The sequence below is a fragment of the Elaeis guineensis genome, chromosome 8 (assembly GCF_000442705.2).
Source record: "Elaeis guineensis isolate ETL-2024a chromosome 8, EG11, whole genome shotgun sequence".
NCBI lineage: Eukaryota > Viridiplantae > Streptophyta > Magnoliopsida > Arecales > Arecaceae > Elaeis > Elaeis guineensis.
The window spans coordinates 9330634-9349865 of NC_026000.2; the positions used below are offsets into that span (position 1 = coordinate 9330634).

Sequence of the window (19232 nt, forward strand, 5' to 3'; positions counted from 1 at the left end):
TTTATTAGAACAAGCTTCAATTATTGACCAGATGAACGCAACTTAGGCCGAGTGTGTGCAACTCAAAAAATATGATCTTGAGATAGCGTTCAATCTTCACATGTATTTAAATGGCTTTCTCCGTGTACATGTGCCACAAACATCACTGTTTTAAAAAAAAAAAAAAAACAAAAACAAAAATGGCAATCACTTTGATTGATTCTTTTAGGTGGATGTCTGCGTTTGATTGTTGCTTCTTAGTTGAACTGGTCCACCTTTGAGGATGGATACTATCCAACTAAAAATTACACCTCACATAGATCACTGATATCTCTCGTATCTCACAAAATTAGGGCCTCCGTTATGTGCATCAAGTGGCCGTGCATATAGCCCATAATCGCTGCTAATTTCCATGAGCCTTATTTATCAAGCATAGATCTCCTTAGAAAATAGTGATCATGATTGGCTGTACACAAAAATATACTAGCGCATGCAATATAAGCAATAATATCTTCTTCCCCAAGCTTCTGTCCATCTCTTTGTGTGCTACTTGTTTGCCATATAAAATTGGATGGTAAAGAATTCAACAAATTTATTGAGAAGTTTCGAGAAATGCAAGTGGTCACTAAAAGACTATTTGGATGATTAAATTAAAAATTTTATTAGTATACCTAACAAAATCATATGATTATAGATTAGATTAGATTTATATTCATAAATACCACATGATTTTAGAATGGGTCGGTCCGGATCATAAGATTACAAATTGAGATATTCTTTTTCTTCCTACAAAATTTAGACCGGCCCACTCTAAAGTCTTAGATATTTATGAATATATATCTAGTCTAACTTGTTATCTTATTAATTTATTGATTGTATTGATCCAACCTATTAATTTCATAAATTTACATTCCAATCGTTCAAATATCCAAACAAATCTTTGATGATGATGAAATTCTAGACATTTCTAATTATGTGAATTCAATTAAATAAACTTCTGTTCCAAGTTTTCTTTCCTGACAGGGAAAACACACCATGCATACGGTTGCATAAATTTCTGAGTTTCATTACCAATTATGGCGTCACGTCACTGGAGCTTGTCCTTTACATTCGTCCAAAAATGGAACTTTTCAAGGGGCTCCATGCGTGTCATGTAAAAACCTATCACCCTTCAAATAAAAACAAAGAGACAAACATCAGGGAGAAGTGTTACACATTTGGTCACACTCAGAGACAGAGGTTATCAGAACATGGTCGGCCGGAATGAGCCACACTAGCTCGGAATTAAGCCATAACAACCTTGCGACCACCACAAGCTGATAGAAGCCTTCATTTTTTCACATGCAAGAATAAAGTGTGGTCCAAACTCGAAGTTGCTCTTTTGATGTAAAACCAATTTTACCAAGAAAAATATTAGGCAGCATTCGCTCAGCCGTGCAAAAGATTCTTTCAGGATTAAAAGATGGAGATTTCGCATCAATGATTCAAGTTGATATTTAAAATCTACTATCTTTATAAATATATATATAGAGAGAGAGAAAGAGAGAGGGAGAGAGAGAGAGCAAGTTTGGCTTGATCATATTGTTTCATACTATTTAAATTGTCCAATTTTTTTAATCATTTAATGTATAGTCTAAAAATTTCTGTATCATATGATTCTTAATGTGCAGGTAGTTTAGAGATGATAAATTTTATCCAACGATTTAGATCATCAATATAGAACCTTCATTCTTTAATTTAGATCGAACTGGATATAAATGAAAATCACTAGAGTGCAATCAAATCAAGTTATCTTTCTCTCTATATATTTATATGTATGTATATGAATGTGTGTGTCTATATATATATATATATATATATAGCCTCAAAAATAATGTAGTACATCAATATGGCTTGCCCAAAAAGTAAGCTCTTTTCAAGCCAGCACAAGATTATAGTCTGACTTGCTTGGTTAAGAAGTTTAGCTCCAACTTAACTTGAAATCAATAATATTATTTTAAATTATATAAACAGATTTTTATATAATTTTAAATTATTATTAGATCTTTTAGGTAAGTTGTTTTTGAATAACTCAAGTGCAGCTTGAAATTAAATGGACTAGTTCGAGCAACTTCATTATATAACGACCCAAGAGCTCGTGCTTGGCTTGCCTTGTTTTGGCTCCTTTCGACCCATGGCACGGAGAGAACGTTCTGCGATAGACTGGCTCACGCATTAGGCTCCTTTTTTTGAATGAATACGGCTAGCCTGGCACTTAGAACGTTTTGCGGGAGACTCGCTCGCTGTCTCCGCTACTTTTATGAATGAATGCGGCCAGCCATGCCACTGTTTTCTCACGGCACTTGTCACCACTTCAATTATATATATCACATGGGAAGTGATGCAGGATTTAATTTTAAATTCAGACCATAATAATTATTACAGGACATCGTTCTACCCTTGCTAGAGACTTTAGTCAGGTCCCGAATACTTTATATTCCCCATGATTACGATGCCTCTAGATATAATATTGTTTACGAGGAGAAATTATTAGTTGATTGGATCCACCTTGACCACTAATAAATTCATCCTAACATGTGTGTTGCTATTACACATAAAAATAAAAATAAAAAAATGGAGGAAAATAGATTACTGTGACACATATTATTTTTTAATTGAACTGTTCCATTGCGCACCTAGTCCAACCAATAATTTCTCGTTTCCGAAAGAATAGTTCATATCAAATGGATGATAGGATAGAAACCACGCCGGTGATCGAACACCTATCCATTAGAAGGGGGAAGATCCATATTCGCTCATTAGCATCAACAGGTGTTTCTTTAACTATTTGGCATGAATAAGGTTTCCATATTCATGTTTCCTTAATTATCAAATGATTGATGACGTCCGTAGAAGAAAAGAAAATACAAAATAAAACACCACTATTTGTTTTAAAAAAAGAAAAAAAAAATTAATGAAACCAAGCAGAATTAATGCAGCACTCCTTGAATGCAACGAATTCATAAGACCATGTCAAATCTGACTTAGGTCTTCACATAGAATTTGCCTGCTCTACGGGAAACCAAACCAACGAGACCCATCAACTACATTCATGCATTGGAGTCGACAGAGAGAATCTTATTGTCCGGATCAAACCTTGGACCAGACGAGAGACGAGCTAATGCTTCGCACGGCACATGCATAGTCCCATGTGAGCTACTTGCTCTTGCTCCTCCCTCCCGTCCTCCATTTTCTAAAATCTACCCTTCCAAGGTACATGCATGGCAGCTGTTTAGGAAAATATACCAGGTTCTTTGGAGGCGTGATGCAGTGGGTGAATTTGATATCCATGCCTCCAAATTTTAATTGTATCCAACTCAACTGCAGCACTTGTGTCTGCGATGGAAGGGACACGCATCGCCACATCAATAGCTTTGTGTCCATAAGAAAATATCCCATGGACCCATCTTTCATTAATGGTTTAGTTTTCTTTGCATGAACACGTGGACAGTAGGGAATGACATGGCAGCTGGCGAAAATACTAGTGTTCCATGTGCTCGACTACTTGCCATCTTGGAAGCTTGGTGTGAACCGCCTTGATTCTTTTTGTGGGAATCCACGACTTCGGTCCTAAAATGTGGTGGTGATGATGTGGTGCTTATGTATTTGGTTGGATTGTTGTGTGTCTGAATTATGTCCCAGTGCTTCAGATGGAACCATAGATAACTAAATGCTTGACTAGGATATATGTAGTCGTGGGCTTGAACCAACTTAAAATTTGATGGTGCCTGTGGTTTTGGAGGTCACAGGAAGATTGATAGCTCATTGGTTTGATAGGGATACTTGCAACTTGAAGCGGAGGAGTTGGACTTAAACTTTAATCAATTAAAAAGAGACAGAATTGATAAAATTAATGGTGGTGGGATTTGATATGTACGTTTATTGAATTATATATATTCTAATTGTGAAAAAAGAATAGTGCCACTGATAGTTTGAAGTAAATACATGTGGAACATCCTTCCAGAGAAATGGACAAAAGATAAGAAACAAGACCTAGGTCGGTTCTCGAACGATCGAATTGCTGCTAGATGTAAAGTGTGTTCTTATGATTGTGTTTTGTTTTCCTCTTTCAATAAGTACTTCATATTTATTTTCTTTTTCTTTTTGATTAGTAGGAACGTGGGAATAGACTCTAACATTTAATTAACACAAAATTAAATGAACCTTATACTTAATTAATTATCTCATCTTTTAACTCCTGTCCCCCCAATCACTTAAAAAGAAAAAATCTATAATGTTAACTTGGTCAGACAATGTCTATGGTGTACATGGATGGATATAATTGTCACGTTGTCGCATCAAAACAGGAATAATTGGCTGTTACAATGTGTGCCTACCATCCATTAGAGCTACAGGTGTGAGGCTCACTGGCATCAAGGCATGAGTCAAATCCTTAGGACCATGCCTCGTCTCCACCAACCTATGTCCATCCAAAAGTCTCAATTAATTAAGTCACATGCTGCTTCTCCCCTACGCCATGGCTTGACAATGGTCCATTTGAATGGCCCATGGCCTTTAGGAACCGAGAAGTTATACCCTACAGTACTGCATGCATCATGTGGTTATGTACCGCACCAATTACCTCATCTCTTTTCCATGGGCTCGATCCATCATAGGCTCACCATGATGATTGGTCCATAGTAAAAAAGATGAGGTGATTGGCATGATGCATGACCATATTGATACAAGCAAGGTAGGGTACAATTTCTCACCACTAAATAGATAACATTTGTGGTTCCTATTGCACCGATCGGTGGAGCAAACTTTTCCGCATCAATTTAGTGAGATGCAAGGTCATTGTTCTCGTTCATAGATCCTTCCTTTTTTTTTTTGTTTTTGTTTTTGTGTTCCACCTCTCCTCCTTGTCCTTCTAAAGTCTGCAGCTCCAGTTCAACCAATCTCACATGCACACCTAACCTTTTGATTGTTTTCTACTGCACATACACCCAAGCATCATTATCAAAATATCAACAAGCTGAAAGCATCAAGCATGACCATGTACGAATGCAACAATGAATTTGTGAGCTTGTGGAGGATGCCGAGCAGATGGGAACTTGAACTCGAAGAATTGGATTAGGTCAAGCGATTGTTGAATGCTAATGTTGCAAAAAAATCGTTATCCATTTGCAAATGGTAAGGATTGCAACGCTTGTGTCCATTTAGCATTTTCATACTTCGTTGATCAGTTGAGACACCATTGAAGGTGAGGTGATGAAACTTGCATGGGTAGGCAAATAAATCTTTTGAGTAAAAGCGGGCCTTTACTCTAACTAGGTAATTGCTAATTCATATTTAAAGTTAGTATATAGTTAGTAAACAGTAATTTTATTTTTGAGAGATATTAGACCGGTGTTACCGCTAGAATTTGAACCCAAAATCTGTGTGTAGAGAGGGCTATCAACCAAGCTAAGTCTGATTGATCATTGCATGCTTTTCACCCGTTGCAACGTCGGACTCACGCTTATCTGTAAATTCGTACATGGTCCTTATCTTTAGGCAGCATCAATGGAAAATGATATAGATCAATTCCACGTTATATATATATATTGCTCAAAAGAATAGCAACAGGACAAAAAAAAAAAAAATCCATCAAGTACGAAGCAATTAGCACTCATTGCACAAAAACCCAGTTTGCATCTAACGCATTATCTACAGTAGCAGCTGTTACATTTGAGGAAGCAAAACTTTTATGTAATTATTGTATAGCAACACCTCCACGTCTTTCTCATACCCTTTTTTTCTCTCAATAATTTTTTTTTAATATTTATGAATAATCAAATCATTCTAATATGAGCACATTCCAAAAAATTATAAAATAAAATATCTTATCAAATCTGCAGATAGGCATCATCCTATCATCAAATCCAATCTCTGATATATCCGATAATAAATGCTACAATCTAATCCACAGTGACAAATAGATATTGTGAGGGAATGACAAAAAAAACTTTAGATATCTAGAAGAACGGATGAACCTCTAAATATTCCGTTTTGTCTTGAATTCAGCCAATAATTATAATAGGATCTCTTTCTATAAATTTTTTTTTATATTTGCTTATGGGGGAAGATTAGAGGGGGTGAGTATGTCCATTAGTTCAAAATCGGATATTTCAAAATTTTAAATGATACGCATGACATCCATAAAAAAGCAAACAGCAAAAGTTGGCCACTGTTTCTCATCAGCTACAGAGACCTAGAAACCGCTAATGGTCCCAGATTTCTCCTTCTTCTTCTTCTTCTTCCTTCTTCCTTTTTTTTTTTCTTTTTTTTTTTTTTTTTGCTTTTTTCTTTTTTCCCGTGAGATAGAAGGGGTTGTTCCCTATCTTTTTTACCCTATATTTATTCTGAAAGGCCGATTCTAGGCGACGTCCAAGTGGTAAAGGGTCATATTCAAGCACGTGCTTGGTGGTACCAACGGCTGTCAAGAGCTCCGGCCCCTCCAAAAAAGATATTAACCGGCGATGCTTCTCGTCCTGAGAAGTTCACACATGCATCTTTTCGCCTCCTCTATAAAACAAGGCGACGATTCCCCCCCGGTCGCAGTCCGCCCATCGATTCCTTCTTCTTCCCTCACCGTCACCGTACCATTAATGGTTAACCCCTGTGTATTCCCACATATGCCGACACGCCTCCCTTCCCCGTTCTAGCGACCACAACAATTAACTCTATTCTCGTCAAAAATTAACAAAACAAAACCTCTCTCTCTCTCTCTCTCTCTCTAAAAGATGGAGCGGGAGCACAAGAATGAGGAGCTAAACCTGGACCTGGGGCTGGAGCCGTCGAGCCCACCCGAGCCAGCCCGGCTCTTCTCGTGCCACTACTGCCAGCGCAAGTTCTGCACCTCCCAGGCGCTGGGGGGCCACCAGAACGCCCACAAGCTCGAGCGAAGCCTGGGCAAGAGGAAGCGGGATCTGGGACACGCTGCGCGCCAACATGCCAGTCCGAGCCATGGGGAGGTGGCCCGGTCGGCAGCCGGGCTCGAGAGGAGGGAGGACGGGGCGGCAGCGACTTGGGCCGCGAGCTATGGTAGTGAGAGGGGCAACAAGCGAGAGCTCGCCCAAGAGATTGACTTGTCTCTGAGGCTTTGAGTTCCTCTATCAAGAGATTGACTCGTCTTTGAGAGTATGAATTGCTTTTCTTCGATCCCCTTCTTTCTATGGTTAACTCCGTGCTCTCTGTGTGTACATGTACAGGAGATTGCGTTGAATGGAGGTAAGCTAGCTATATTTTTTTTAAAATTACCAAATACAATAGAACAGAACATTTGCATACGAAGGTAATCATATACTTAAGAGTGGTTCACTTCATGTTGTTTAAAGGCCAGCCCTGCATCATCTTCATCATTTGATAGTTTGGAAGTGATACAGGGTAATGTAAGGATATATACATAAGGTTTGAATTTGATGGTAATAGTTATGGTAACAGATTATATATGTCCTAGCTAGATCTCGACCTATGATGGAAAGAAAGGTTTAGAAAGAACCTATCCAATTGGAGGCTCCCCTAGTCACCTGTTTCTATGAGAAAATCTCCATGCCCTGGAAAAACTGGTTTTTGCTAGTGAGCTATCTCTAGTATTCAGCAACCTGTTTTACAATTAGAACGACCATCTTCACCTGAAACAAACCAGGAAGGATTAATTAATATTGAAGCCAAAGTAGATAAACATTTTTTTTTTTTTTTTTTGCGAAGTCAGATTGATTAATCGAGATGTGAAAAGAAAAGATAAACTACAAACGAGACTTGCTAACAATGCGAATGAATCCAGACAAAATACTGACTTTTGTTCCAATTCGGTGCCTCGAATCTTGTTTTATTAATCATGTAGAAGTCACAGTCCTTGTGTCAGTCTATTTCTCATCACATACTCGGGACAAATATGTCTCAGAGATATGCTAAATAATTTTATCTATATTCATGAGATTTATCGCCATCACTCCCTAAAGGATGGTGATGAATTATCGACTTACCATGTCATCAAATATGTAAATCTGATGAAAATATGGACGATGTAATTTTTGAAAGAGATCATATTGGATTTCCCACACACACACACACACACACACACACGCACACGCACACACACACACACACGGAGAGAGAGAGAGAGAGAGAGAGAGAGAGAGAGACTTCATTGATGTATACTTCTTCGTGTTCAAAATTTTCTCTGCACAATATGGCAATTTGGTGTTTGATGATTGATCATTTTCATAACAATTGAAATAGTACTCGATACTCAAATTCTATGCAGGACTTTCTGTAACATTCCCACCATACAAGAGATTTTCAAAAAGACTCAATTATTGGCCGTCTGTTGACATGTCTTTTTAAGGACATGAACTACTTGCCACAAGCTGGTCCAAATTGACTCGACAAGCATCTGCCTTCTGAAACGTGTGCCTCCTGGCTCCCTTAATGGCTCTACGTATCTCATGGCTAAGAAATTCTGGAGCACTAAAAATAGGATTCAGTTGCAAAGTCTCTAGACATAGAGGAGTTTACGATGCCCAAGCAAAGTTTAATCGTGAGCCATCACCATAAATTCGCTATCTTTGTGGCAGATTGCATCGGGGATCCAGTCACTTTGTGATGCTTGACATGAATGAAGCTTAATTTACAATCTAGACTCAAAATTAGTTTCCAGATGAGCTTGATAAGAATAAGGCTTTCAGATGGATCAATTTAGATACCACTCAAATCCAAACTCAAGAATTAGCCAAGTATCCCCATTTGGACACAACACGACAAAGTTTTGGATATGTGGTCTATGCCTAGCAAACAACTTTCACATGTAGGTTTAGCTATGTCCAACTTCCCCTACTTGGCTTAAGCCATACGTGATGCACCTCTTGCATTGTTGGTGCACACACGATGCATAATACGGTATGATGAATCATGCATATCATTCATCGTATGATGGACGATTGTAAATAATCATGCATGATATGCATCACATGACCCACTATAGCACACAACCGTCTATTGCCCAATAAATGATACATACTGTAGTGCACAGCAAAAGATCCGTGCCCACTGAACTATGCTATGATAAGTCCAGTTGTGCCCCTGCAACTATTTCATTTTCAGAAATTCTACTTTGGCTCTTATAATTTTTAGTAGTTATAATATTAATGAGTGAAAGGTGCTGATTGCTTACCGATGGGACTAGCCATGCATGGGATCCAAATCTGCCTCGCGAGTGGCTATTACCGATGAGACTCTGTTCACGTCCATCCAACGGTAGGTGATAGAAGCAATATCAGTCACGTCATCTGCTTTTGTTGTCCTCTCGCTCATGCATGCGCATGCAATTCTTTTCCTCGTTCCCTTTTCAACCAGATTCTCTCTCTGATGTGGGAGAGAGGAAGAATGGAAAGGATATATATACATATTGAAGCTGTATATTTTATGTACTAATATGATTTGATTTGAAATTAAGATATTTGCTATAATATATGTTAATATGTTAATACTAAATCACTCTGCACAAACTTGGCAATACTCAACAATCGCCATGCACCAGATTTACTTCCTTGAAGCTCGAGAAAAACACATAATATCAAACGTGCACAAGGTTACAAACCTTCAAGAGAATAAAAATTAAAAGAACAGCTCATTTCTCTTCAAAGAGCATGATCAAAGATAGCAACCTCTTATAATATGGAAGGTAAGGTCCGAGAAGCAAGCTTGGTTTAGCTTTTGGAATGCAATCCAAGAAATCTCTATAGGATCGATGTTATGAATGTATCGATTAAAAAGTAAGAATATCTATTCAACAACGATAAATCTTTTTATGAACTTAACCTAAAATAATCTTTTTGCAAGAAAAATGAATCATTATTTTATGTAATTAATAAGAAGTGCCAGCAAAATCAAATTGAATTTCTTTGTCGATTAGCCAAAAAGGATGAGCAAGAAAATTAAATTCTTGCAGTTAGCACAAATTCAATGTGATACTACATAAAAGCACTCTAGTCATCGCACATACTTCAGTGCTAGGTTGAACCAAGAGTTTGGATCTTCTATAGTTAACAGCTGAAATGGTGAGATCCAATCTTTCAATTATGACATCTCATGTGTTGCATCATGGCCATGATTGCATGGGTCTTGCTAGATACATTGGATTGGGCATTGCCTGTATTATATAAGGTGCACACAATCATGAATACAGCACATGAATGGTCTTGATTGAATTTTTTACAAGTTTAGTCCCAAATTAAATAATAAGATCTAAACTCTTGACATATATCTAAATATTTTTAGTGGAATTAGGGGGTGGCAATCATTATCCAAACTCGTTTATGTAAACCACCTATCTCAACTTGTGTTCACAGGTTTAATATCAGCCTACTGTCCTTGACTTGCTAGCATGTTTAGTTGGATTCAAGTTAAGACTTCTCAACTTATTGAGTTACGAAGGTATGACTTTTTGTTGCTTTTTTTTGGGGGGGCTTTTGAACAAGCAACGAAGTAGCAGGCGAACGTGCCATGGATCTAGTTAAGCATAATAGAGAAGTCATGATCTTAGCTCCCTTCAATAGAACGTCAGACCCCTAGTCTTATCATTAGTAACAAGAAATATCGATAGTAGATTGCAAACAAACAACTGGTCATAACCAATCAAAAGCATAGATTTAGACCGTCGATGTGTAATGTATGATACCTCAAAAAAAAAAAAAAAAAAGGTATCACAGAAAGCATCTCATTTTTAAACCAGACAGATTAATATGTAATATATTCAAAATATAAAACTTGAATATATGTTAATCAATCTGCAAAAAAGATCAAATGTGGCACAAGTTTGACAGAAATACATCAAATATTATTTCATAGAAGCTTGACAGAAATACATAAGATCAAATGGTGGCACAAGTTTACAAGCCTCCATGACAAAAGAAACTTTAAAGATAACAACTCATCTCACTACGAAAAGCATGAGAGCCATCAGAGATAGAATTACTTGCCATGTCGAAAGTGAGATTTGAGAAGTTAGTTTTGGGCTAGGTTTTGGAGTGTTTCTATGGGAGCTCCGTTCGAGGTTTCCCTATTCAAGGTCTTCCATTCATTTTCATTTTCCCACCTTTTTCGCCTATGACCTTGAACAAGAATGAAACCCACATTCTCTTAGAGATATCACTTGATTTATAGCTCATGTCATAAATGATGGGATGAGGAGATATAAATGCGTTAATTAAAAAAGTAACGGATGCCCGTTCAACAAGATTAACTTATATGAACTTAACCTAGCATATATAAGGCTGAAATGGGTTGGGTTGATCCGTAATCCGATTAAACCTGACCTAGTTAGACCCGATCTGAACCCATTTAAAAGATCCATGGCCCGATCGGGTTCAAAAATTGGACCTATTCTCTTTTTCAGTTTGGGTCTGAATTTTCTGAATTTGGATCCAATCCGACCTGTAGAGATTTTTAGGTTAATTTGGATCTTAAGATACATGATCCGATCCGATCCAGATCCAAATATAAAATTCGAATCCAGTTAGAGTGACTCATCCAAATAGAGGTTTGGATTTGAACCAAAATTTTTCAAATCCTTCGGTGTTCTCTATCCGATTTTCCAAACTAAAAATCTCTAAAACTAAAAATTTTTCAAACCCTTCGATTTTTTTTATTCTGACTGTTGTAACATCTATAACAACCCGAAGAAGAAAGACTGGATGGATTCCTGATCACTAAAATGAAAAGCATCTCGATTATTTCTTCTGACTTTTTGCTGGACTCAATTTTCTAATCTTTCTGACTTATGTTTACTGTACCATAAAGTACAAAAGCAAGAGAGCTTCTTGAATTCCAACTTTGTTTTGTTGACTTTAAGGAATTTTAGAGCATGCTCATCCACAATATATGCAGTCTCATTTTTACCATGTACAAATATTCTCCTTGTATGATGTTTTAGATTGGGATAATTATATCATTATATAAAATTTATATTTTTTTTTACTTTTTTTTTTTGTGGACTTCTGGAATCTTGACTCTTCTCAAAAACCACTTGTTTCTCTCTACTATCCAATATAATTAATTATTAGAAGCTACAGTTGGAAGATCGAAGGAAAAAAAAAAGAAAATGGGCCTTTCTTAGTTATCATCCAGCACTAGTATTCACTAGGTTTCAAATAAATTAAACCCGTGATCCGAACCGGATCCATATTTCATGGATTGAGTCCGGATTATATATGAACCCGATCCGATTCGAATTATCTAATGGGTCAATAAATTTAGTCATGGATCCGATCCGATCCAATCCGATCAAATTTTTTATCAGGATAGATATGTGTCTCATATCAAGATCCGATCAAAAAATCGAATCAAATTGGGATCACTCAAGATTCGATCCGACCCGACCCATTTGCAGGCCTAAGCATATACAGTCCCTTTGCAAGGAAAACGATACCATAATTCTTTATATTAAGAAGTGCCAGCAGAGTCATAGTGAATTTCTTTGTCAAATAGTCAAAAGGAGTGAGAAAGTTAAATTCTTACAGCTATCACAAATTTAGTGTGATATCGTGTAGGTCAAAGAATTGAGTAGGTATACATCTTTCAGTACTATAGGAACCAAGAGTTTGGTTGTACCACATCTCAAAGTAGAACAGGAGACGTCTAATCTTGCAATTAGGGCAGTCCATGCATTGGATGATGGTCATAATTGCGCAGACTTGCAAGGTACATGGGATAGAGCATGGTATAAATTATTTAGGACACATAAACACAACCTTTGTTCAATTCATGGAGTGGCATGAAAATGTGAACATCTCCAATTTAGATGGAACTAGAGAGGATCTAAAATCATGACTCAAGGCCAAACTTAGAATTGGAATGATCAGTATACAAATAGCTTCAATGGTACTATGGAGGGAAAATAGCGGGGCATTTGGGCAAGCAACGGGGTACCAAGTGGAGGGTGTCTTAGATCTAATGAAGCATGAGAGAGAAATGATATACTTTAAGTTTCAACACTAGTAATAAGAATCAAAGTAAAAGCATTAGTAATAAGAATTATACCTCCTACCAGTCCTATAGTGGATTGTAAGTTATAAGCAGCCACAACCAATCAAAAGCATAGATCTAGACCATCAATGTATAACGTATGATGCCTCAGACCAAATAAAATGTACACAAAAGCATCTCATATGGATTAGTGCACAGTAAAACTGCCAACACTCAACCATTGCCATGTACCAAATGCTGTCTCATGTAAGGTTGAGAGACATACGTAAGATCAAATGTTGGCACAAGGTTACACGCCTTCAAATATAGCACAAGAAGCTTTAAAAGTAACAACCCATTTCTCTTCAAATTAAGATCATGAGAGCCGTTAGCGATAGATACTGCTTGTCATATTGAAAGCGAGATTTAAGAAGCTAGCCTAGCTAGCTTTTGGAGTGATTCTAAGGGAGCCTGCAGGAGGTTTTCCTTATTTAAGGTCCTCCATTCCTCTTTTTTCCTCCTTTTTTGCCTATGATCTTGAAAAAGAATGAAACCCACCATCTCTTAGATGTATCACTTGATTTATAGGTCATGTTATAAATGATTGGATTGAGGAGATCTGAATGTATTAATTAAAAAGTAATGGGTCTCAATTCAGGAATGATAAAAGTTTCATGACTTAACCTAACATAATCTCTTTGGTATGAAAATGACTATGATTCTACATAATAAGAAATGCCAGCAAAATTGAATTGAATTTCTTTTTCGATTAGCCAAAAAAGAGCGCTAGGGAAATTAAATTCTTGTAACAAGCACAAATTCAATGCGGTACTGGACAAAAACACTCTAGGTCAAAAGATTGACTAGATGTATATCCCTCAATGCTTGACTTGATAAGGAGTGAGCATCTTCTCAAATTCAAAGCTAAACTGAAGAGGTCTAGTCTTGCAATCAGGCTAATCAATGCTTTGCATGATGTTTCTAATTGTATTAGCATGGCGAGTGCATGAGATAAAATGTTGCATGTACTTTGCAGGGCTCACAAAATTATGATTGTTATGCAATAGACAGATGGTCTCAGGTAAAAAATCGAAAATCTCCAATTTACCCCGTATGTAGGAAGGATTCAAACTCTTTAATCAAGGCGCCAAACTTAGCATTGGAATGCCCGACATCCAAATACTTTCCATGGCACTCGGGTGGTAACCGGTACCAAACTCGTTTACGTGACATACCTAACCCAACCTTTTAGGTTCGCTGGTCTTGTACAGGTCAACCAACCTTGACCCTCCAGCGAATTTGGTTGCATTCAAGCGGGATAGATTTTTTTTTTTTTTTTTTGGAAGAAAAACATATAATAAATGTTGAAAGAAAAAAAATACTGAGTCATGAATATTGATTGATGGCTTAAACATTAGATAAACGTAGAGATCAAAAGGGGATTCTAGACAACCAGCAAGCCACATATTGCAAAAAAAAAAAAAAAGAATCTGAAAATAAATAACTGACTTTATAAATAACTAAATGGGCTGTGCTAGTCACTGCATCAACAGGTCAGTTTTAGTCCAGAGGGGTTCATCTTGGATAAAGTTCAGGAGTACGAAATTTTTTGTGCACCACATGCTGTCTAGAAAAAATACACTACCTCACTTTATTGGTCCACATGGTCACTGCTTTTCAATATGTATTTAATGCTTGCAGTTTCATTTTTTTTTTTAATCTTGAATGGCGAAAATATATCTCTTTTTTTAAAAAATTATAACATCCTTTAGTCAAATTATGACTTCCTGTATGATAGAAAGTTATAATTTTATTACAAAAATCATAAAGAGATAAAGATATTTTTGTCATTAAAAATTTATAAAATTTTTAAATGATCAAATATCTCTCTCTTTCTTATGATATCCTATAGCCATATTATGGCATACTGTTGTATAGGAAGTCATAATATAATCGCAGGATATCATAATATCATCACAAGATGTGATAATTTTTTTTAAGAAAGGAAAGATATTTTTATCATTCAAAATTTCAAACTAAAATATAGAACTACAAGCATTAAATACACGTTGGAAAGTAGTGGCTACGTGGATCAATAAAATAGAACAATATATTTTTACTATACCGAGTGCCGTATACAAAGACTTTCTCTAAAGTTGAGATAAGAAAAAGATGGGAAAAAGCTGGTAGAGCCAACGCTCTTAACCTACAAATAGGTTGGGTTGCTTGGCGTCAGGCCTATAAGAAGATTTATTACCTTGACTCGGCCCATAGCCACATCTACGGCAGCAGTTCATCAATTAACGCCAGCAATTTTGGTTAAATCAAATTTAAGTGGATCGTAGGCCGAGATAGCTTATTTTGGAATTTGACACGTCAAGTATCAATCAATTTATATTAAGGGTGCAATTTGGGTTACATTAAGCCCAAACATAATCGGTCCAACTCACTTGTCGCTTTGGATTGGAGGGAGTTTTTTTTTTTTTTTTAATAAGTTGATTTTGCCCTCAAAAATCCCCTACCAGACCTAGGTTGGCTGAGACTGTTGTGAGCTTAAACCTAGCCATAATCCACTTATAACCTAACGCCAAAATATTCCAGCCTAGGCTGACCTATCCTGGTCTGGCTGTGATTAAATTTTCTCTAGTATCACTCCCTCCCTGGCTGCCTTTAGATATAAAGGTGGCCAATCCAAAATTTTTTAACTATAATTGAGCAATCATGGGCATAAAATGATATGAGAAAAGTATTACTCCCATGATTTTTAAGAATTATTTATTTAAAAAAATAATTATAAAAAAATAATTTTTATTATGTTTGATTGATAGAAAAATTACTTCAAAAAATAATACTGTAAAAAATTATTATGTTTGATCGGAGATAATCTTATATAGGAATATGATCAAATTTATAAATATATTTTTTAATATAAAATAATTTTTTAATATCAAGATAGTATTGTTATCTCTAATAAATTTTTATATAATAACTATAATCATATAAATTTTTTTATAATATCATCTGTATTTTAATTTTTTTGTAAAAACTCTTTATTGAATGAATTTGAAAAATATCAAAATAAATTCAATGATTATATGTACAATTTTATTAGAGATATTTTTGTCAAGTACAGATTACCATCATTTAAAAATTTATCAAATATCAATCTTTCATAATATTTATTTTATTTTTTCTTCGAATAATAAATATGAGATCCAATAAATTTTTTTATCATATTTTTCTTTTATTTTTTATATGAAATATAATAATTTAATATAAAATTTATTTTTACATACCAAATCAACTTCAATCAGATCCTTAGGTCCATCCCTACGTAACTTTCTCCAGAAACCCTTATCAGATCGCCGCCGAAAGATGCATCAACCATCTCTAATGGCTCGAAAGGACAGGGATAAGACTGGCTGAGGGAGGGGATGGGAGCCTCCATAAATATGTACTATCTATTAAAAAAATAAAAAAAAATAAATAATAAATAATATGCAAATGATATTTCAAGAACTGCAATAATTTCCATGATGCTCACCATTTGGAGGTCTCTTATTCATAATTTCTGACATATAGGTAATTAGGTATTAACGAGGATAGTTCAGAAATATGAGAGATATTATCTGTCACGCTCCAAATCCCACATCTGGGTTGGCCACGTGGCAAAACCGCATATTTTCTAAAATATAATTTTAAAATATACACAAGGCTTGATAAATTGAATCAGAATACTTAATATCAAAAGATAAACAATTAAAACAAACATTTCATTATGAATTTTTATAGAAATCAAAATTATTCAAAATACGTGGTTCAGATATCTCCAGTATCAGATAAAAAATTAACTATTGCTATCTCTCATCAGAAGTTTCAAATCAATCTCGATTAGCTAGATGTTCTATGACTCTGAACAAAATAAACAATAATATATATATGAGCTAACAACTCAACAAGAATTTTCTAAGCACACACACCACACCAGCGTGGAAAGATAACAGTTTTTTAATAAATATAGCCATTGAAAAATAATAATTCAAATATATCATATTTACAATTAAGTATTCATGTATCCTTCTCAATAATGATAGTAGAATATTCATCATATTTCAAAATATAATAATTTAAATATATACAATACTCAATCAATAGCAACTCTAATATGCTCAACATATCCAATTAGATCAAAAATTTCATTCAACTAGGACTTAACTGCTATTACTTCTATTAATATCAATATAAGACTATTAAGCTCATCCATTATTTTATTATAATATGTGTATCATGGACCGGATCTGAATTCTCGATATTTCCTACCCATGACTGGCCATACCAAAATACCACATACCTGTCCATAGCTAGGTGATAAGAATACTACGTATCCACCCGTGGCTAGGCCATCTTGATAATAATAATATCACATATCTGCCCGTGGCAAGGTCATCCTGATAATAATAATATCATGTATCAGTCCGTGGCTAGATCATTCTACTAATAATAATAATACCACATATCTGCCCGTGGCTAGGCCATCCTGATAATAATATATAATACCACGTATCTGTCTGTAGCTAGGCTATTCTGATAATAATAATACAACGTACCTGCTTGTGGTTAAGCCATTCTGATAATAATAATATCACGTATCTGCTTATGACTAGGTCATCCTGATAATAATAATACCACGTACCTGTCCGTGGTTAGACCATACTGAAATTGTGACTAATCAAGATGCCCCACTTTTAATTTATTATAAACCATTTCTTCCATTTTATTACTATTATTATTTTATAAATTATTTATATATATTCTATTTATATAATTGAACATAAATTAGAATCATCGAGAATCAGCTTCATATGCAATCAAATTTATATGCATGGATGAAATATTCATAATTTCTGACGTATAATACAAAATATTCAAGATTGCGCAAGTCATTGCGGCTAGAAATCCTTACCTTTCACAGCAGTAAAATCCAACCGATCCAAGAACTTTTAAGCCATCTCGTAGCCTCGCCCTCGATGATACTCTCAGCTCTAAGCAAAGAGCATTATCTGTTGTCTTTACTTCTCCAATAGATATGGGTGGAAGATCCCGACATATAAACATGATGCAGCTAAGACCTTTTTCTTTTCCACTGACTCACACACACAGACACACACCATGGGAGAAGGGTTGAGGATGTGGGGAGAGAGAGAGATGGGCTGGGGAGAGAGGGAAACACGGGAGAGAGAAAGGGATAGAGAGAGAGATTTTCCCCTCTTTTTTTTCTCTCTGTTTTTTTTGCCCTTTCTTTCTCGGCTACTTCTTTTCCCTTCTTTGCTTTTCCTCTTTTTCCCACCCACTCACGCGCACACAGGAAGAGGGAGGAACTTCCTCCCTCTTCTTCTCCTTCTTTCCTTCTTCTTTGTCCACCCAAACAACACGCACCGCAGGGAAGAGGGGGAGAGTGGGAGAGAGAGAGAGGGAGAGAGGGAGCACGGGAGGGAGAGAGAAATTTCCCCTCATTTTTTTTCTTTCTTTTTTTATTTTCTTCTTCCTCATCTGTTTTTCTTCTCTGTTTCCCACTCACACAACACACTCACATGCAGGGGCTTGGGAGATGGAGAGAGAGAGAGAGAGGGTTCGGGAGAGAGATAGCAGAGGGGGAGAGCGTGCGCGAGAGAGAGAGAGACCGTGAGAGGGAGGGAAGAGAGCGAGATGGAGGGAGGGAGGGAGCATCGGGAGAAAGAAGCGGTGAGGCTTCTATCGCACGGAACAGGGGATTTACTTTCCCCTATTCCGATCCTCTTCTGGTGACCGCCTTAATGGACGGGCCGGGTTCAGCCCATTAAAATTATTTTATACCCCACTAATTTTTCTGGTGAAAACCTTCCTAACGTCTCAATCCAGCTTGTTGGATCTTAAACCATATGACCTAAAATACTATAGCCCAAATTATGATTATAGCCCATTTAACTTATTTTATATCCCACTGATGTGGGACTATCATATTACCATAAGTTTGAAAAAGAAAATTCAAATCATCCAAATTTAAATAAATATTATATATTTATTCATGCAAAAGAATGAGCAAAGAACAAAATACAATATTAAAATATATCATACAATAATAAATAGCAAAATGAATTGGTAAACTGATACCATGTCTTAACTACATGGCAAATCATAATTGTGAACAATTTTCCAAAATAATGCATCAATGAGCGACTTCTGATTAATTTAAATTGGGGAAATGGTTTTGTGAATCATTTGCCTAG

The 19232-nt window shown here is 36.0% G+C and overlaps 1 protein-coding gene and 1 long non-coding RNA gene across 5 annotated transcripts; one reads left to right on the forward strand and one right to left on the reverse strand.

Annotated features, from left to right (window-relative positions):
- Nucleotides 1-6743: 6743 nt before the first annotated feature.
- LOC105050368 (uncharacterized) lies at nt 6744-7106 on the forward strand. The gene has a single exon (XM_010930349.4). The coding sequence runs from the start codon at nt 6744-6746 to the stop codon at nt 7104-7106; it is 363 nt and encodes a 120-aa protein (XP_010928651.1).
- A 175-nt stretch (nt 7107-7281) lies between these two features.
- LOC109506191 (uncharacterized) lies at nt 7282-18780 on the reverse strand. Of its 4 annotated transcripts, none has more exons than XR_012143182.1 (3): nt 17930-18780; nt 9176-10153; nt 7282-7634 (listed from the first exon to the last, which is right to left on the reverse strand). It is a non-coding gene; the product is annotated as an uncharacterized lncRNA (long non-coding RNA). The 4 variants fall into 4 exon arrangements; XR_002165289.3 differs by having other exon boundaries at nt 9176-11114; XR_012143183.1 differs by having other exon boundaries at nt 9176-9601; nt 17930-18778.
- Between the last annotated feature and the right edge of the window lie 452 nt (nt 18781-19232).